Raw genomic sequence first — 21,072 nt, 5'->3', positions numbered from 1 at the left:
CAGGGAGCTGTGTTTGAGGGCGAGGGGGCTCGACTGAAGGTCAGGCTGCTGCTGCAATCGATCACAAGGCCTGAAGGTGACCCACCTCTGGGAGTAGGAGCGAGCCCCACACAGCCCTGCGTTTAAAGGAGCTGATCGGTCGTTCCTCAAGGTGGACGCTCAGCGAGCTGGTGGGACGGATTGTGGCGGCTCTCCAAACCATTTCATTTCCAGTTTTAAACATTGACCTCATTTTAAGTGAATTGATCTCAGCAGAGAAGAAACTGGCTGAAATCCACTGAGGCTCGGGGGGGAAGAGCTCAGAACATCAGTACCACACATTCAAACACACTCTCACTCACGCTAACCTATTTCTCTAAGAATCCCACGCCCTGTCGGGGGAGACGTCTTGCCCCCCACCCCCGCTACGAAGCTCAGCGACTGTTGTTATGTGGGCTAACGTGGCAGCCATTTTGTGAATAATGTTCCCACAAACAGCAATGTGATAACGACCAGATCATCTGTTTTTTTTTAGTGATGTTGGTTGAGAGATAAATATCGGTCCCAGGACACCGGGGAGAACTCCCCCCTGCTCTTCTTCCAATAGCGGCTGTGGGATCTTACCTGAGGGAGCAGATAGACCTCGGTTTAACGTCTCATCCTGAAAGACGGCACTTCCGACAGTGCGGCGCTCCCTCGGTACTGACCCTCCGACAGTGCGGCGCTCCCTCGGTACTGACCCTCCGACAGTGCGGAGCTCCAACGAGGGAGCGCCGCACTGTCGGAGGGGCGGTGCCGAGGGAGCGCCGCACTGTCGGAGGGGCGGTGCCGAGGGAGCGCCGCACTGTCGGAGGGGCGGTGCCGAGGGAGCGCCGCACTGTCGGAGGGGCGGTGCCGAGGGAGCGCCGCACTGTCGGAGGGGCGGTGCCGAGGGAGCGCCGCACTGTCGGAGGGGCGGTGCCGAGGGAGCGCCGCACTGTCGGAGGGGCGGTGCCGAGGGAGCGCCGCACTGTCGGAGGGGCGGTGCCGAGGGAGCGCCGCACTGTCGGAGGGGCGGTGCCGAGGGAGCGCCGCACTGTCGGAGGGGCGGTGCCGAGGGAGCGCCGCACTGTCGGAGGGGCGGTGCCGAGGGAGCGCCGCACTGTCGGAGGGGCGGTGCCGAGGGAGCGCCGCACTGTCGGAGGGGCGGTGCCGAGGGAGCGCCGCACTGTCGGAGGGGCGGTGCCGAGGGAGCGCCGCACTGTCGGAGGGGCGGTGCCGAGGGAGCGCCGCACTGTCGGAGGGGCGGTGCCGAGGGAGCGCCGCACTGTGATAATGACCAATCTGTTTTTTAGTGATGTTGGTTGAGGGTTTAATATTGGCCCCAGGACACCGGGGAGAACTCCCCCCTGCTCTTCTTCCAATTGGATCTTTTCCATCCACCTCAGAGCGGCAGACGGAGCCTCAGTTTAACGTCTCATCCAAAAGACGGCACCTCCGACAGTACAGCACTCCCTCAGTACTGGCACTGGGAGAGTCGGCCTGGATTATGGGGCTCGAACTCACAACCTTCTGACTCAGACAAGAGAGAGAGACACTGAGCCTCAGCTGACAGCTTTAAAAAGGGAAGGGGATAAATATTTGAAGAGAAAAAGAAAAATGGAAAAAGGTTTGTGGAAAGAGCAGGGGAATGGGACCAAGGGGCTAGCTCGTTTGGACGGATACAACCGGACAAAACTGTGGGATAAAATTCCATCATTTTATTCTGGACGGAGAGAATTGCTGACAGGGAGCAGTTAACTGTGTGCTGTTAAGATACCAGTGCAGGGTTACTGTATCACTCTGCACCCCTGCCTTTCCCGCACCGAGCCCAGACTCAAGTGATGAGAATCCCCACTGTCTGCTACCCGAGGGTCCAGGCTCCACTCAGCTCCCAGTGGCCGTAGGCCTCACTGTGTAAAACTACCCGAGCTACTGCTAATTTTACAGGCGACTCACTCTAAACCCGGAGGGTGGGAGGCAGGAATATCAACGGGGGCATTCATCTCAGATCGGTGCTGAAGTACGTTGGTGGGACAGTGCAGAGGGAGCGTTACTCTGTATCTAACCCGTGCTGTACCTGCCCTGGGAGTGTTTGATGGGACAGTGTAGAGGGAGCTTTACTCTGTATCTAACCCTGTACCTGCCCTGGGAGTGTTTGATGGGACAGTGTAGAGGGAGCTTTACTCTGTATCTAACCCGTGCTGTACCTGCCCTGGGAGTGTTTGATGGGACAGTGTAGAGGGAGCTTTACTCTGTATCTAACCCTGTACCTGCCCTGGGAGTGTTTGATGGGACAGTGTAGAGGGAGCTTTACTCTGTATCTAACCCTGTACCTGCCCTGGGAGTGTTTGATGGGACAGTGTGGAGGGAGCTTTACTCTGTATCTAACCCTGTACCTGCCCTGGGAGTGTTTGATGGGACAGTGTAGAGGGAGCTTTACTCTGTATCTAACCCTGTACCTGCCCTGGAAGTGCAGGACACAAACCCTCGATGCCTCAAATGCAAAAGATGACAGGGAGAGAACACTTTAAAATTTATAAATCAACTTTTAATTACAGTACTGTGTGAACATCGCTGTATATTATACAAGCTCCATCATACCATATAAAACAAGTTGTCATTTCAAAGTTTACAGGACAATATTTTTTTCCTTCAAAGATATTTACAGAAAACTTGGTGTATTTTTTCTACAAATCAACATAAAAAGGTCGAACAATCGACCTCAGGAGGAGAGAAATATAAATAAAGCAAATCCTGCCACGAGATCGGTGGTCAAACCAGATCCGATCACACTGTACATCGATTTTAAAAAAAACAGATTGTCCAGGTCTGAAGGGAATGCCAGAGACACGAGCTGGGCACCTCCTGGACATCGAAACCCCAAACACCTTCCCTGAACTCCGGCCTCCCCCCAACGCCCGCTTCTGGCGACTCTTAAGAAAGGTCAGGAAAAGGGCTTCCCTCCGGGGCAGGGCCCAAGCCGAGGGGGTGAGAGGTCAGTGGGGTCAGGAAGGGTCACACACACACACACACACGCACACTTTTGGAGTCGGGCAGAGTTTCCCGCTGGCAGCCGCAATTGGGAAACAGGCGTCCGGAGCCGGTGGGGTGGGGGGGCGAGAGGTGGGTGGTCATGTTTAAAAAGAACATTCCGGAGAGCGCGAGAGAGAGAGAGAGAGAGAGAGAGAGAGATTTTGGGTGGGGAAATGGTCGCTCCGTGGAGACGAGGCAGGAGCGAGGTCACGACCGATGGCATCAAGAGGCTGCAATTTCCCAACGCCCTGCTCTAGAAAGGATGCAGTCAGCAGATAAGAACCCTGGAGCGGTCAAGAGGGTGCAGTGATGTCTCGTCTGGTGTTCTGAGTACGCAAGGAGGCCTCGTGAGGTCTCTCGTATGGGGCGGGTGTGACCTGTAACGTCAGGTCCCAGCGGTCCCCTTGTATGCCAGGGGTGCGGGTACCAGACAGACCTTGGAGGAGGAGGGGGGGGGGGGGTGGGTAAAGCCTACAGTTCCTCCAGACCGAACCAGACCGTCGCGCTGCAGGGACCACCGACTGCACCGTGGTGGGATGTCCGCTCGAGTTAAGACCCCAACAGGCATCGGGGGGGCGGGTCCTGGAGAGGAGACGCACCCCCCAATAAACAAAAGGCGGTGGGAGATGAGCCAAGTTCGACCCTGCAGAATTGGACTGCCGTCGACAGGTGGGGGCGTCAGGCAGGGTGGGTTCGAAGAGCGCGGGAGATCGTTCGGGACTCGGGAGGTGTAAACTTTGCATAATTGGCCGACCGTTAACCCATCCTCCGCCCCCCCTCTCACCGGGTGCCGGCCCGGGGCGGGGGGGGGCGGGCTGTGTGCCCCCGGCGCCTTCTCATTCCCCGACGGGACCCCTCAAGAACCTGGAGCGGTTCGAAGCCGCGGGGGTCCCTGTCGCTATCTGGGAACGACCCGGACTCGCAACACAGGGAGGGGGAACGGGAGGTGTTGGGGGTTGTCCGCCTGGACAGTCTGGTTTCGAGGGGGTGGTGGGTGGGATAAGGAGCTGCTCAGAATTCCCTAAAAAGTTTTTTTAAAAAAAAAACCACACAAACCAAATCGAACTCGATTTGTCTTGTGAATTGGCGACTTCAGTGCATTTCTGCATCGGCAACAAATCATTGACCCTTCCAACCCCACCTCCTGCTTCGAAGAGGATTTGACTGAGCGCAGGAAACCCGAGGGGAGCAGCAGTGTTTCATCGGTGGCTTAAGTTCGTTCGTTCCTCGTGGCAGAGGCAAAAAACAATCTTTTGAGGTTTCTAACCCAAATCACTGACCTGCGGCCTAAAATCTACCAGCGTTTACGAACGCAACTGTGCCAGCTCGCTGCGTTGTGTGAAGGACGGGAGTACGGGACGATTCCATGCTGTGGCGCAGGGGTCAGAGAGCAGGAGGCGATACTGCCTCCCGTTCACTGCTCCCCGTCCCGTTCACTTGCACCCGGGCGGTAAGAAAGACGGAGGCCCAGTTTTCGGTGCGTGCTGGTTGCGGCCAGCGCCACCCGGTGGACAGAGACCCGGAACTGCACCGTGACGGTTGACATAGAAAAAAAAACGGATAGGAAATGTTGACATAGGAATTTACAATGTCGACGGGGAAACAAAAGCAGCACAATCAAAAATGGCGACAAGAGGAAGTAAGGCTTGTGGACGGGAAGTGCAAAAGAATTTTAACAGGTCTAATTGAAACGGGGGGGGGGGGGGGGAGCAGAAGGTGGCCTGTTGCAACCAGATTGGGTTTGTTGCGTTGGTCTGTTTCAGAGAGTCCTCTCCCAACACCATGCTACTCCCACACACAAGGGGGGGGGGGGGGGGGGGGGGGGGCGTGGGGAAACTGAGCTCGTAAAACTGGTGGCTACACCGGGACCTCCCCGTTAGCTGCCCAGCGGAGACGGGTACGCAGCTCGAGCTAAGGGACAGGACACAAGCCGACCGCAGGACAGCGCTGGAGAAAAGCAGAAGGATGTCGAGAAACCACAAGGGGGAAGGAGTGAGATCAATGTGCAGTTCGGGACATGGGAAGTGCACCAGTCACACCACACACCACCATGCTTCTACCTCCGCCAGGTTAGTGCCCAGTCTCCCAGGCAGCCTGCACTGCAAAGGCCGGTTAATGGGAACATGCAGTGACCCATCTCCCCAATCCCGACTGGTTTACTATGGTACGGTCAGCAGCCATCCAGTACAAATAAACACAGATAAACACTTCCGCACTGGATAGCACTGTCCCATCAAACACTCCCAGGGCAGGTACAGCACGGGTTCGATACAGAGTAAAGCTCCCTCTACACTGTCCCATCAAACACTCCCAGGGCAGGTACAGGGTTAGATACAGAGTAAAGCTCCCTCTACACTGTCCCGTCAAACACTCCCGGGGCAGGTACAGCATGGGTTAGATACAGAGTAAAGCTCCCTCTACACTGTCCCGTCAAACACTCCAGGGCAGGTACAGGGTTAGATACAGAGTAAAGCTCCCTCTACACTGTCCCATCAAACACTCCCAGGGCAGGTACAGGGTTAGATACAGAGTAAAGCTCCCTCTACACTGTCCCATCAAACACTCCCAGGGCAGGTACAGGGTTAGATACAGAGTAAAGCTTCCTCTACACTGTCCCGTCAAACACTCCCAGGGCAGGTACAGGGTTAGATACAGAGTAAAGCTCCCTCTACACTGTCCCATCAAACACTCCCAGGGCAGGTACAGCACGGGTTAGATACAGAGTAAAGCTCCCTCTACACTGTCCCATCAAACACTCCCAGGGCAGGTACAGGGTTAGATACAGAGTAAAGCTCCCTCTACACTGTCCCATCAAACACTCCCAGGGCAGGTACAGCACGGGTTAGATACAGAGTAAAGCTCCCTCTACACTGTCCCGTCAAACACTCCCAGGGCAGGTACAGGGTTAGATACAGAGTAAAGCTCCTTCTACACTGTCCCATCAAACACTCCCAGGGCAGGTACAGCACGGGTTAGATACAGAGTAAAGCTCCCTCTACACTGTCCCATCAAACACTCCCAGGGCAGGTACAGGGTTAGATACAGAGTAAAGCTCCCTCTACACTGTCCCGTCAAACACTCCCAGGGCAGGTACAACACGGGTTAGATACAGAGTAAAGCTCCCTCTACACTGTCCCATCAAACACTCCCGGGGCAGGTACAGCACGGGTTAGATACAGAGTAAAGCTCTCTCTACACTGTCCCATCAAACACTCCCAGGGCAGGTACAGGGTTAGATACAGAGTAAAGCTCCCTCTACACTGTCCCGTCAAACACTCCCAGGGCAGGTACAGCACGGGTTAGATACAGAGTAAAGCTCCCTCTACACTGTCCCGTCAAACACTCCCAGGGCAGGTACAGCACGGGTTAGATACAGAGTAAAGCTCCCTCTGCACTGTCCCATCAAACACTCCCAGGGCAGGTACAGGGTTAGATACAGAGTAAAGCTCCTTCTACACTGTCCCATCAAACACTCCCAGGGCAGGTACAGCACGGGTTAGATACAGAGTAAAGCTCCCTCTGCACTACAAAGCTACAGCAGAGCCCCATATATATTATGTTCAATTTAGGGGACTAATTTGCAGGGCTATGGGGGTCAGAGGGACTAACTGGATAGCTCTTTCCAAGAGCAAGCACAGGCACAATGGGCCGAATGGCATCCTTCTGCGCTTTAAGTTTCTGTGAACGGTGTTGTATAAACAGATAGGAATCCTTCATGGGGGGGTGGTGGGGGGTTGAAATAAAACAGAAAAAAAAAGGCAAGTCTGAAAAAGGAAAACAGCACATTCTGGTCAAAGTTTGATCTCTCCCAGGGCTTGTTGTCATCGAGGGGATCTGACCTGGTGGATGTGTGCATGGGGCGGGGGAAAGACAGGGTGTTAGAAATGTGATGCTTCACATATCTTCAATATATGAATAATCTTTCCACACACTATTAAACGGCCTTGTCGTTACAAGTTTTTTTTTTGCACAAGGCAGAGCTGGGAAGAGACACTTCCGAAACGCACTACGCAGCGCCGCCTGGTGGCCAGAGCCCGGAACTGCGCCGTGACCGTTGACATAGGAAAGACTGAACGGGGAAATATTGACGTAGCAGTTCACAAACGTAAATGCCGACGGGGAGTAAAAGCACGATCGAAAATGACGCCGACAGGAGTAAGGCGCGTGGGCAGGAAGTGTGCAGCCTGCACGAGAATTTCACTACATCTAATTAAAATGGGGGGAGGAGGAGGAGGGGCGCGGGGGACAGGAGAGAGAAAGGACTTTGAAGAGGACCCCCCCGACCCCACGACCAGACTTCTATTCTTGTTTAAGAATCCAGCTAGTCAATCGTCAAGAACACAAAGTACTAGATACGGTTTTCTGGCCGAGATTCCCAATAAAATGAAGAGATGTACAAATTCTAACATTATAAAAAGATGATCATCCCCTAACCTTCATTCCACACTCTCTCCGCACCCTTCACCTCACACCGATTTTTAAAAAAGTGTTATTTTAATGATGTTTTCACTGCAACGGGTTACTGTCCAGGACCTAGGGCCGTGCTGGGCATTACACTCGATGCAAAGCTCGATGGGGACAGGATCAATGTTTCACATACAATCGTAAGCCAGCTGATTTCAGAGATTAGCAATTTATTTTTTTAAAAATAAAAACAGAAGCCCTTTTAAGCTCATTTTTTTTTTTTCTTTTTAAGAAAGTACGCTTCAAAAACCAAACTCTTAAATCGAACATCCGTCTGTGTTCCCAACTAGAACGCTGGTTAAGGTGCAAGGCTCACAGCAGACCAAGGCTGCCCGACGGGTGACAGACTGCGGGTTAACCGGTGGAGATGGCGGTCAAGTGCCTTCCCCGCCCGCGGCTCCTGCCAACACTCTCCTGCCAATTCTCACAAGGTCCGTGAGCTGCACACAATACCGTCAAGTCCAGACTCCAGCCATGCAGTCATGCCTTTTGATAAATGCCCACTACCACCGCCCCCCCAGGGCAGCCAGGGGTTTGGGGGCAATAAATACCCACCTTGCCAGTGACGCCCACGTTCAGAGAACAAGTTTTTTTTTGGGGGGGGGGGGGGGGGCCCAATGTCACAGGACCCATTTTCTAACACAAGGGAGAGCCGTTTACATGACTTACTGGGGAGGGAGCTGGAAAATACTGGGAAGATCCCTGGTCTGTCGAGTTAGCCGATCTCAGTGATGAGAGAGGCTACGATTGACCTCGAGATCCTGGGCTAGAGTTGGGGGGTTCGAGAGTTCGAACCATGGCTCCCTCCTCTTGCTCAGTTGGACAGGGGTAGGCTCTGCTGCCACCATCTCCCTGCTGACACTCGCTGTAGAGGCATCTGTGCGAACGATGGCTGTGTGGGCGAGGTGCAGGAGGAACAACACAACCCACTGGCTCTCCCGCCAGATCCTCGGGGAGGCCGCGGCAGTGGTTCCAGATGCAATGTGCGCCCCCACAGGCTCACCTCCGACCGCAGCCCTCCGAACTGCAGGCCTCCCCACTGCTTCTGCGATGGAAAAGGGCCAGAGGACTGGTGAGATTCACCCACTGAGGGACCAGCGATGGAAGACGGAGGGGTCCAAACCCAGGATTCCCAGCTCCCCTCCCCACTCCCGAGCGAACTCCACCTCTGGGGAGCTGGACCTGAGCAAAGAGCGTGGGCCCAGACCGATCTAAAGAGACGTCGATCGTCGGGAGTGGCCCCATCATCCGTGCCGAATGCAGCTCTGCACCTAGACGCACCAATATGGTGACAAATCCAATTAAAAAGGGGCCTCTCGCCAAGGCCTCGTCACGTTACACAACGAGTTGGAGATTAAAACAAAAAAAACCTTCACCAATGTGAAGAGGCACGGTCAGATTGTAGTCTGCGGCATCCCTTCAAACGAACGATTAACCCTTCTTACAAGCCGTTCCTTCCTTTTCGTAGAACGAATCTCCTCCCCTGACCCCCGCACGTCTCTACGAAGCTCCCAGTCCACGTGGACTAAGAGGACTGGATGGCTCCAGGACGTGGGAGCGGGAGACTCCCGCCGGGGGGGGGGGGGGGGGCTGGGAGAAGCTAGAGCTTGCAGAGGTTGGCGGCGGACGAGCTCACGCGACCCCCATTCCAGCGGCTAAGCTTTGAGAACGTTTGCCGGCCTTCGGGCGGAGGAGGCTGGTGGTGGTGGGTGGGTGGGTGGGTCGGGGAGAGGAGGGGAGGGGAGGGGAGGGGACAATAATGGCTGGCTGGCCGGCCGGCCAGTCGTTCGTTCGTTCGTTCGACCCTCGACTCGGGCCGAGTGAAGGCGGGGGGTGCCGGACGCTCGTTTTGAGGGCGGCCCGGCTCGTCCTGGAAGCGGAGGGGGGGGGGGGGAAAAAACGCGAGGCGCTGCGAGCTCGCGCTCCTCGGGCGAACGCGGGTCATCGCGTCTCTCCGCCCTCCCCCACCCAACACGGGACGGACAAGAATTTGGGAATTAAAACGGGCTTTAAAAACAAAAAAAAGGTGCGATTTAACCGGACAGAACCTACGTGCCACCTCTGCCAGGACTCGGTCCAGCTCGGGCATCGCCCGTTGGTTACCCCCAATTAGCCCACCAGTCACACCAATCGACCCCTCGCACTGCTCAGGCTCTTCACCAGGCGAATCGACGTGGAGTCCAGGCCAATACGGTCGTACACTCAAAAGGACCAATTCTCGGGTGGGGAATCTGGACCTGGGCCTCTGGAGGACCCCCCCCCATGCAGCTCCGGGGAGCACACGAGAGGTCAGGGTCCGGGCCCGGTGATCGGAAGTCACTCACCCCACACAATCACATCTTTAATTTAAAGATTTCTCACAGCTGCCACGCACGGAGAGAGAGAGAGAGAGGAGGGCAGGGCGGCGCGCTGTCGGGCACAAGCCAACTGCACTCGGTGGTGCTTCAGGAGCCTTCCCCGGTCAGAACTGGTGATCCAGCAGCGAGTGGGCGGCCGTGGTCTCCTGCTCCTCCTTCTGCTCCCATTCCTTGCCGTCGTGGGCCTCGCCGCGGGGGAGTGGAGTGTCGTCCGCGGGGACCTGGTCAGTTCTTGGCGGAGAGCCGTCCGCTTCGGGGACTTGGCTCAGGTCACAGGGCTGATGACAAGGTGCCTGGAGAAGGTAAAGTAAAGGCAGCTCAGCGTCGGATTATACAGGAGTCCCAGTCTCCAGTGTCGTCTCTCAGTCATCCCACAATGATTCGGCATCAGAAGGTCATGGGTTCGAGCCCCACTCTGGAGACTCGAGCCCATAATCCAAGCTGACGCTCCCGGGGGGTCCGTGCCGAGGGAGCGCCGCCCTGTCCGGGGGGTCCGTGCCGAGGGAGCGCCGCCCTGTCCGGGGGGTCCGTGCCGAGGGAGCGCCGCCCTGTCCAGGGGGTCCGTGCCGAGGGAGCGCCGCCCTGTCCAGGGGGTCCGTGCCGAGGGAGCGCCGCCCTGTCCAGGGGGTCCGTGCCGAGGGAGCGCCGCCCTGTCCAGGGGGTCCGTGCCGAGGGAGCGCCGCCCTGTCCAGGGGGTCAGTCCTGAGGGAGCGCCGCCCTGTCCAGGGGGTCAGTCCTGAGGGAGCGCCGCCCTGTCCAGGGGGTCAGTCCTGAGGGAGCGCCGCCCTGTCCAGGGGGTCAGTCCTGAGGGAGCGCCGCCCTGTCCAGGGGGTCAGTCCTGAGGGAGCGCCGCCCTGTCGGAGGTGCTGTCTTTCGGATGAGACGTTAAACCGAGGGCCCCGTCTGCCCCTCTCGGGTGGACGTAAAAGATCCCACGGCCACTATTGGAAGAAGAGCAGGGGGGAGTTCTCCCCGGTGTCCTGGGGCCAATATTTATCCCTCAACCAACATCACTAAAAAAAAAATGATCTGGTCATTATCACATTGTTGTTTGTGGGATCTTGCTGTGCGCAAATTGGCTGCCGCGTTTCCTACATTACAACAGTGACTACACTTCAAAAAAACATACTTCATTGGCTGTGAAGCGTTTTGGGACGTCCTGAGGTGGTGAAAGGTGCTCCTTAAAATATAAAATCTTTCTTTCTACTCTTCTATGCTCGGAGCTGCCGTTACTACAGGTTTATATTTTAACTGCGACATTTTACGGGTGATTTGATAACGGCCTGTGATGTCGCCACCAGAGTGGAGTGGGTTAATGAGGGTGGGGGAATAACTGGACCAAGGCAGGCAGATCGAATTCAGTCCTCATTTTAAATGCAAAAGACATTACGTCCTCATTTTAATACTGTGATAAAACGGAGAGCAACCTGGACAGCCACTTACCAGCGGAGTGCCACAAAGTCCAGTGTCCGAGTTGCTGTTTTCATCACAGATAGAAATGACCCTATTTGTACGTGGAGATTGAAGAGTCGAAACCGATACAGAAAATCCTCTCAAGTTTAGTTTGAAAGAGTATCGTAAGTACAGCAGGAGGCCATTCGGCCCGTCGTGCCTGTGCCAGCTCTTTGAAAGAGCTATCCAATTCGTCCCACTCCCCCTGCTCTTTCCCCATTCGCCCTGCAAATTTTTCCCCTTCAAGTATTTATCCAATTCTCTTTTTGAAAGTTATTATTGAATCTGCTTCTACCGCCCTTTCAGGCAGCGAATTCCAGATCAGAACTCGCTGTGTAAAAAAATGCTTCCTCGTGTCGCCTCTGCTCCTTTTTTTTTTTGCCGACCACCTTAAATTCCACGCGGGGCTGGAGCTTTCCCCCTGGGTCCCTTTTACCTCTGCTCCCTAAGCTGACGAGGGCCTCCCCATCACCGTAGCCCAGCTCCACCTGGCTCGAGTGCAAAGCTCCAGGAATTCAGAATCTAACGCTCCTTGATCTGTCCACAGTGAAGACCCGTGCGGTTTCCCCCCCCCTCACACCGGAAGATTCTGCGATTCTCGACGCCCGTGTCGTTCACGCCCCATTCTCCCCCCCCCACCACCACCTCCGCCCCGGTGATGAACCTACCTGGGGTCTGGGCAGGCTCCCTTTGGCTGGCGTTCCCAACGCGTTGCCCGTCGACTGCGCCCCGGGGCCGTTGTCCCAGTCTCCGCCCGGCTGCCCGTTGGCCCCCCTCCTGCCCGGCAGGCTCCACTTCCCGTGGGGGCCGTCGTAGGTGAAGTTGGCGCAAGGCGCCAGGCTGGAGCGGTGGAGGACCCGAGCCGCCGGCCCCGAGCCGTCCAGCTGGGTGCCCGTCGGGAAGCGGTCGGCCGGCGACCCCGAGGGGAGCAGGGAACTGTTGAAGGAGAGCTGGCTGGAGGACAGCCTCTGACCGAGGAGCCCCTGGATGGAGGAAGTCCTTTGTAAGGAGTTGCAGTTCTCCTGCCGAGGCTCCGATTGGGCCAAGAGCGATAGCTGTAGCGGCTGCGGCCTCGCCGTCCAGGGCGGTCCCAGCTGAGAGTTTGGATCACTTCCTGTGGACAGGGAACGGCTTCAATTCAGTAGCTGACGTCTGCATTTATATAGCGCCTTTAACGTCGTAACAATATCCCAAGGTGTTTCACGGGAGCGTAAATCAGACAAAGATTTGACACCGAGCCACATAAGGAGATATTAGGACAGGTGACCAAAAGCTCGGTCATAGAGGGAGGTTTTAAGGAGCGTCTTAAAAGGAGGAGAGGGGGGAGGGGTTTAGGGAGGGAATTCCAGAGCTTAGGGCCCAGGCAGCTGAAGGCACGGCCGCCAATGGTGGAGCGGTTAAAATCGGGGGGACGCGCGAGGCGCCAGAATTGGAGGAGCGCAGAGATCTCGGAGGGTTGTAGGAGGTTACAGAGAAGGTGGGGGGGGGGGTGGGGGGCGCGAGGGTCATGGAGGGATTTGAAAACGAGGATGAGAATTTTAAAATTGAGGCGTTCTCGGACTGGGAGTCAACGCTCGTCAGCGAGCACAGGGCGAACGGGACTCGGTGCGAGTTAGGATACGGACACAGCAGGAGTCCCGGACGAGCTGGAAGTTTACGGGAGGTGGGATGCCGGCCAGGAGAGCGCTGGAAATAGTCTATTGTTGAGGCGGTGCCCGCAAAGTAAAAGAGGCGGCAAATAGAGCGGATTGAATTGCCAGGCCCGCATTCCGGGGGGAGCTGGAACAGCTCACCTGACTGAGGCTGGTTGGTGGAGACAGGCCCCTGGGGGTTTGAAGCCCCCAGCCCACTCTGCGATGTGCTGCTGTGGGTCACGTGCACTGTCGGGTTGTTGCTGATGGAGGAGGAGCCTCCCCCGCAGTCTGAGTCCTCGATGTTGCCCCCGCTGTTGCAGCCAGCGCCGCATCCCTTCTGCAGCCTGCGGGAACGAGAAGAAACGCAGGGTTTACATCGGGCGCCAAGTTTGGAGGAGAGGGGGAGAAAGGAGAGACAAGTCTCGACTGGGCAATGCAGAGCTTTGAGGGGCCACAAATTGTTCTTTAGTTGGAATCTGAACACAGTCCCCACCACTTCCACCGTCCCCACTTAACCCAAACAGCCCCCTGCCTAAATCGGGTAATTTGCCATTCCCACAGGCCTCAATTACTGAGACACCGCTTACACTGTATTATTTCGGGCAGTTCAAGAGGCTGCTCGCACCCCGTTAAAGTGCGATACATAGTCATTAAATCCTTTCAAGCCCCCACCTCTACAATCCTGCGATTGCTGCATCCAAACAAGTGGCAAAGATGAGAGGCACCACCCGTCACAGCCCGCTGAAACTCTAATTTCAAAATGGGGAGTGTTAGATTTTTGTTAGGCAAAGGTCTTAAGGGTTACACACACAAGGCAGGTAAGGTGCAGTTAAGATACCAATCAGTCATGATTTAATTGAATGGCGGGCAGGCTTAAGGGGCTGAATGGCCTCCTCCTGTTCCTATATAACAGGTTCGAGGGGCTGAATGGCCTCCTCCTGTTCCTATAGTAACAGGCCTGAGGGGCTGAATGGGCCTCCTCCTGTTCCTATAGTAACAGGCCTGAGGGGATGAATGGCCTCCTCCTGTTCCTGTGTAACAGGCTCGAGGGGCTGAATGGGCCTCCTCCTGTTCCCTATGTTCCCCCCGCGTGCCGAGCTCCCCTCCCCGTGTTGACCCTTACCTCTCCCAGCTGGAGATGAACCAGGTGGAGATATTGCTCAGGCTAACGGGGGCTCCCCAGATGCTGCGGAGCTGGCCGTGCTGGCCGGCGTACGAGGTGGTCAGAGGCGAGACGTAGATGGGGTAGCCGATGGGCTGGTCGCACGAGGAGTTGATCATGTTACGCAGGGCCTGCTTGGCGTTCTGGATGCTCCCGCGCTCTGGGTTACGGTTCCGCAGGAACACCAGCTCCTGCTGCTGTCCCGACCACAGGCCGCGCACACACTCCCGGTTCACCTGCGACAAGAAGAATCACCTTTAATCCGAAGCTCATCGGCCGGAACCGAGGCCAGTAAGATGGAGTTAAGATGCAGATCAGCCAAGATCTCACTGAATGGCAGGATAGGCTCGAGGGGCTGAACGGCCTCCACCTGTTCCTAAACCTTTCTGATTCCATTTTTTGTTTACTTCAACTGTTAAACTTGTAATTGAACCTTGGTTAGACCACACTTGGAGTATTGTGAACAGTTCTGGTCTCCATATTATAGAAAGGATATAGAGGCACTGGAGAAGGTGCAAAAAAGATTCACGAGGATGATACCAGAACTGAGAGGTTATAACTATCGGGAAAGATTGAACAGGTTGGGGCTCTTTTCTCTAGAAGAGAGAAGGCTGAGGAGTTAAGATTATGAAGGGGTTTCGATAGGGTAGACGTAGAGAAGATGTTTCTGCTTGTGGGGGAGACCAGAACTCGGGGGCCATAAATATAAGATAGTCACTAATAAATCCAATAGGGAATTCAGGAGAAACTTCTTTACCCAGAGAGTGGTGAGAATGTGGAACTCGCTCCCACAAGGAGTAGTTGAGGTGAATAACAGAGATACATTCAAGGGGAAGCTCGATAAATACATGAGGGAGAAAGGAATAGAAGGATGTGCTGATAGGGGGAGATGAAGTAGGGAGGGAGGAGGCTCGTGAGCAGCATTAACCAGTTGGGCCGAATGGCCTGTCACGTCTAGGGATGAGACCGGGGTACCTTGATGACGCGGAAGCTCAGGTAACGTTTGTTCAGCATGATGATCTTGTACTCATCGCTGCCGTCGTCCATCACGTGGCGCAGTGCCAGCAGTGACTGGGTGTTGGTGAGGATGGCATTGCGCCAGGCCGGGTCGCCCTCGTGGGAGATCACCATCTTCTCCTGGTTGTTGGTGATGGCGTCGTACAGCACGGCCGGGTCGTCATACTCGTCGGGAGAGGTGAAGTGATCCTGGGGCGGAGGAGGAGGAGGAGGGGGGTCAGTCAATCCCAAATCGCGGTCCAGAGACAGTTTAATCCCCCCTACTGCCCGCCCCCCCCCAGAGCTCATTGGGTCGGTGCGCTTCCCAGTGCGGGACTGAGTTACCCCAAGTTCGGGCTCGTGTTCCGTCCCCTAATCCCCTCCCTCCCTCCAACTGCACCGTGTCCAATCCATCCGCCGCTGTAAGACCGCCCCGTACCTGATGCAGCTTCAGAGACATTCGGACCCCCGGGGCCACCACCTTATGCAGTAACTCCATGTCGGCGAAGACCCACTCGTCCCGGGGACACGTGATCCGGAAATCCCCTTTAAACAGGGCGTGTAACCCGTACAGGAAGGGCTCCAGACTGCTGCGAGAGAGGGGGGGTGGGGGGGGGAAAGAGAGAGAGAGAGAGAGAGAGAGGGAAGGTAGGATTAGTGCCGAGATCTCCTGTAGTCCGCACAGCGTTCGGGCGAGAGAAGCGTCACGGCGAAGACGAGGCATGGTTTGTGGCGGGATTCTCACTTGGCTGCAGGAAGTGTCGCTGCTCCCGTCCGTACCCGATCCACACCCCGATTCCCAACTCGCCCCGAGGCCCGTTCACCCATCCCCCGCCCCCCCACGCTCGCTGACCTGCGTCGGCTCCCGGTCCGGGAACGCCTCGAATTTAAAATTCTCATCCTTGTTTTCAAATCCTTCCTCGTCTCTGTAACCTCCTCCAGCCCCTACAACCCTCCGAGATCTCTGCGCTCCTCCAATTCTGGCCTCTTGACCATCCCCGATTCCCATCGCTCCACCATTGGCGGCCGTGCCTTCAGCTGCCTGGGCCCTAAGCTCTGGAATTCCCTCCCTAAACCTCTCCGCCTCTCTCTCTCCTCCTTTAAGACGTTCCTTAAAACCTCCCTCTTTGACCGAGCTTTTGGTCACCTGTCCTAATATCTCCTGATGTGGCTCGGTGTTAAATTCTGTCTGATTACGCTCCTGTGAATCGCCCTGGGACGTTTTACTACGTTAAAAGGTGCTGTATAAATGCACAGCGTTGTTATAGAGCAACGTGCCAGAAATATACAGATAAATATAGAATACAGAGTTTGAGACTGATGAGAGCACAGCCTCGGGATCCCGAGGGTATACCATTCACAGCACACTGTCTGGTGTTGTCCGTCTGTCCCTTCTGCTCCCCCACTCCAGCCTCCGTAACAGAGCAGTCACTCCCCTGCGTTCCAGCACTCTGCCGCCTTCCCCTTCTCCTCGAGCCTTCCCCCCACCCTCAAATCGCGGGACATTTGGAGGGAGGCTGCCCCTTCTGCTTGCTTCCTTACCTGGCCGACATGCTGTGCGAGGCCGTCCCCAGGGCTCGTCGGCCTAAGATGCAGAGTCCGAAACACAACGTCACCAGGTGAGAGTTCCTGTCGCTCTCCACAGACTGCAAGAGAGGGAGAGAGGGAGGGAGGGAGTCACATTAGCGTGTTTAGGCCTGAAGATCTCAAACGGGCCAGCTCAGCGGGTAAATGGGCCGGTCGGGGTGCCACTGCGGACCAGGAAGGTGCCACGTTCAGTCGTCAGTCGGTGCGGGGTCGGGAGAGGCACTGCGACAGGCCTCAGTTCCCCCTCGGCCAGGGGGAAATGGCGGGAGATCACTCGGATACGATCGCTCCTGATCGCTCGCCAGCAGTGCCCTGCTGGGAAAGAATTGGGGCTTTGGGAAGAGGACAGGGTTTTTGGGGGGGGGTCCCTCGGCCCACGCTCCGGCCAGCGATCCCTGTGTCCCGGTGAAGCTCGGCCAAAGTGCCGCCCCCGCGGTTGAATATCTTGCCGACACTCATCGGCCAGGCTCACACTTGGGGTGGCGTGGATTTGCGGGGGGGGGGGGGGGGGGGGGGGGGTGGAATAAACCACTGGCAAATATCCGTAATCCCAGGAAAGGAGAGTGGGATTTGACTCACACCGATAGCACTGACTGTAGGCAGACCGAACAGCGGAACGTAATCCCCCAAGACCCCGGTACAGATCCTGGAATCCCAAACGGCAAACAGGCACCAGGTACTGGTCAGCCACTGTGTTAATGGTTAGGCCACCCCCCCGCCGTAAATTTGGCCTCGTGGGCCCCACCTGGGACAGGTGGCGTTCTGGACAGGTACAAAACAGACTGTAATTAAAGAGGCTAATGGAATGTTGGCCTTTCTCTCGAGGGGGGGCTGGAATACAAAATCTGGAAGTTATGTTGCAGCTGCACAGAGCTCTGGTCAAACCCCATCTGGAGCACTGCGTTCAGTTCTAGGGCTATTGTTGTCCAGAAAAGAGAAGGCCGAGGGGTGACCTGATAGAAGGGGTTTGATAGGGTAGACGTAGAGAAGATGTCTCCACTTGTGGGGGAGACCAGAACTAGGGGCCATAAATATAAGATAGTCACTAATAAATCCAATCGGGAATTCAGGAGAAACTTCTTTACCCAGAGAGTGGGGAGAATGTGGAACTCACTCCCACAAGGAGTAGTTGAGGCGAATAACAGAGACATTTAAGGGGAAGCTCGATAAACACATGAGGGAGAAAGGAATAGAAGGATATGCTGATAGGGTGAGATGAAGAGGGGGAGGGAGGAGGCTCGTGTGGAGCATAAACACCGGTATAGACCAGTTGGGCCGAATGGCCTGTTTCTGTGCTGTACATTCTGTGATAGATTTTTGTTAGGTAAGGGTATTAAGAGATATGGAACCAAGGTGGGTAAATCGAACTGACTGGCCTCCTCCTGTTCCTTCCTATGTATAACAGGCTGGAGGGGCTGAATAGCCTCCTCCTGTTCCTATGTAAAGCAGGCTGGAGGGGCTGAATGGCCTCCTCCTGTTCCTATGTAAAGCAGGCTGGAGGGGCTGAATGGCCTCCTCCTGTTCCTATGTAAAGCAGGCTGGAGGGGCTGAATGGCCTCCTCCTGTTCCTATGTAAAGCAGGCTGGAGGGGCTGAATGGCCTCCTCCTGTTCCTATGTAAAGCAGGCTGGAGGGGCTGACTGGCCTTCTCCTGTTCCTATGTATAACAGGTAGGAGGGGCTGACTGGCCTTCTCCTGTTCCTATGTCCCACCTTGTCTCGCCGGCTCGCGCAGTACTGGATCCAGTCCAGGTACACGTTGCAGAAGGAGGCCAGGGAGACGCCCTGCATGCGGTGGTCGTAGTCCTCGTCGATGTTGTGGTTGAAGGTGGGGTCGCTGTCTGCGTAGCTGGGGCTGGAGCAGGGCCGCAGCACCTCCTGGATGGCCTCACTGCTCACCCATTCCTCCAGCTTCGGAGAGCGGATGACATAGTAGACGATACTCTGGGAGGAGAGAGGAGCAGGAAGGTTAGAACCTCGCGCCCACCTCGCTGATGGTGCCACCTCGAAGTTGCCATTTTGGGTGCCAGCCGTGGCTCAGTGGGTGTCTCTCTCGCCTCGGAGTCAGAAGGTCGTGGGTTCGAGCCCCCACTCCAGAGACTTGAGCACAAAAATCCAGGCCGACACTCCCAGTGCCAGTACTGAGGGAGCGCCGCACTGTCGGAGGTGCAGTCTTACGGATGTGACGTTAATCCGTCTGCCCTCTCACGTGGACGTAAAAGAGCCCACGGCCACTGTTGGAAGAGGTGCTCCCTCTGGTTTCCTCACAAATATTTATCCCTCAACCAACATCACTAAAACACATGATCTGGTCATTTATCACATCACTGTTTGTGGGATCTTGCTGTGCGTAAATTGACTGCTGCATTTCCGACAACAGCGACTACACTTCAAAAGTTCTTCACTGGCTGTAAAGCGCTTTGGGACATCCTGAGGTCGTGAAAGGCGTTATATAAATGCAAGATCTTCTTTCTTGTATCTAACCTGTGCTGTACCTGCCCTGGGAGTGTTTGACGGGACAGTGTAGAGGGAGCTTTACTCTGTATCTAACCCGTGCTGTACCTGCCCTGGGAGTGTTTGATGGGACAGTGTAGAGGGAGCTTTACTCTGTATCTAACCCTGTACCTGCCCTGGGAGTGTTTGATGGGACAGTGTAGAGGGAGCTTTACTCTGTATCTAACCCTGTACCTGCCCTGGGAGTGTTTGATGGGACAGTGTAGAGGGAGCTTTACTCTGTATCTAACCCTGTACCTGCCCTGGGAGTGTTTGATGGGACAGTGTAGAGGGAGCTTTACTCTGTATCTAACCCTGTACCTGCTCTGGGAGTGTTTGATGGGACAATGTAGAGTGAGCTTTACTCTGTATCTAACCCGTGCTGTACCTGCCCTGGGAGTGTTTGTTGCTGACACTGGGCGCCTGAAACGGGACTGTGTCCCATTCCTTAACACGGAGCAAATAAGCAGCTTACAGAGCAGCACAGCGATCAACAATTCCAACAGAAATCTCCCCGGAAGCAGCGTTCCAATGTGTATGTATTCTCATTCAGCGAGTGTCACTGCCTGTAGTTGGGTGAACAGCACTCCCTCACTTATTACAGGGCACTTACTGTTCACTGAAGCAGTAATTACATTTTGACATAGCTGCATTCCTTTCATGGTGCTTCCAAAAGCACTTATGTGCCTTAGAAATAAAACTCAATAAAGCTGTTGCCAAAAAGGGAGGGTGGGGGTGTGGGATATGCGCTAAGTGCTTAAGAGATGCTTTCCGTCAGATCGGAGTGTGTGAGGGCTCCCTTAATGATTAAAGGGAGAGATCACAGCCTGAGGCTTGTGAGAGAAAATACGTGCATTTTAATTTCAATTTAGCAACGCTTTGGGAATTGGGGTAAGGGGTGAAGAGAGGGGGGGGGGGGGGGGGGGGGGGGAGGTAAAAGAGTCAGCAGATCATTATCCTGTGTTCCTTGCTGGGGAGCGTGCGAGTGTGGAAACCAGGGGGTGAGAGATCGAGCGCCGGCTGGGACGACCCCCATGGTCGAATATCGCACATGGAGAACAGCCGTTTGGGAGGTCGACTGGCACCCTGTTGAACCCCAGCCAGCGCCAGCGCCTACAAGAGAGGGCGGGTGCGTGGGATGAGGTTAACACAGCGTCCCCTCAAAGAGCAGCGCCTCCCCGTGAGGCGAGAGGGTGGACGTGATGAATGAACCGGGAGGGGCTCCGCTGACTGAAATGGGGCAGTGGCCCTGCCGTCCAGGTCGACGTGGGCATCGCTGGCAATCGTTCCCCATCCCTTGCTGCCCCACGAGAAGGCGGGGGTGGGCCTTCTGCTCAAATCGAGGGCCTCCCTCGGCCACTTCGGAGGGCAGTTAAACGCCAACCGCGCTGGGCGTGGGACTGGAGTCAGGTGTGGTCCCAGACCGGGTAAGGACGGGAGGTTTCTTTCCCTAAAAAAGGACAACAGTGAACCAGTTGGGTTTTTACGACAATCCGACAGCTTCACGGTCACTTTTACTGAGACCAGATTCTCGTTTCCAGATTCATTTCGGCAATGGTGGAGGATGTGGAACCAGAATTATTGCCCCGAGACTTTCCCTTTAATTTGATGAAGTGGCCACTCTTCCATCGTCCCCCGACCCCCCCACTGTCGTCAGAAGGTGCCGACTCTTTCTGGGGGATGGGCTCCGTGCACAAGGGAGTGGTCGAGGGGAACAACACTGATGCCTTTAAGGGGAAGCTGGATAAACACATGAGGGAGAAAGGAATAGAAGGATATGCTGATAGGGTGAGATGAAGTAGGGAGGAAGGAGGCTCGTGTGGAGCGTAAACACCGGCATGGACCAGTTGGGCCGAATGGCCTGATTCTGTGCTGTAAATTCTATGTAATTGTGTA

General features: G+C 55.6%; 1 protein-coding gene across 1 annotated transcript in view; it reads right to left on the bottom strand.

The window, feature by feature from the left end:
• Positions 1–2,526: 2,526 nt before the first annotated feature.
• LOC137306338 (pecanex-like protein 3) overlaps positions 2,527–21,072 on the bottom strand; it is a 63,570-nt gene continuing 45,024 nt past the window's right edge. The window contains 9 exon segments of the mRNA XM_067975485.1: positions 2,527–10,147; positions 11,975–12,420; positions 13,100–13,284; positions 14,064–14,338; positions 15,078–15,308; positions 15,538–15,688; positions 16,641–16,744; positions 18,397–18,627; positions 20,389–20,626. Coding sequence (XP_067831586.1) covers positions 9,959–10,147; positions 11,975–12,420; positions 13,100–13,284; positions 14,064–14,338; positions 15,078–15,308; positions 15,538–15,688; positions 16,641–16,744; positions 18,397–18,627; positions 20,389–20,626 — 2,050 coding nt within the window. The 3' untranslated portion in view covers positions 2,527–9,958.

This window comes from Heptranchias perlo, chromosome 43 (genome assembly GCF_035084215.1).
Source record: "Heptranchias perlo isolate sHepPer1 chromosome 43, sHepPer1.hap1, whole genome shotgun sequence".
NCBI classification, from domain to species: domain Eukaryota; kingdom Metazoa; phylum Chordata; class Chondrichthyes; order Hexanchiformes; family Hexanchidae; genus Heptranchias; species Heptranchias perlo.
Note: the sequence above shows the minus strand (reverse complement) of the source record. Positions and strands in the feature narration are given on the sequence as shown.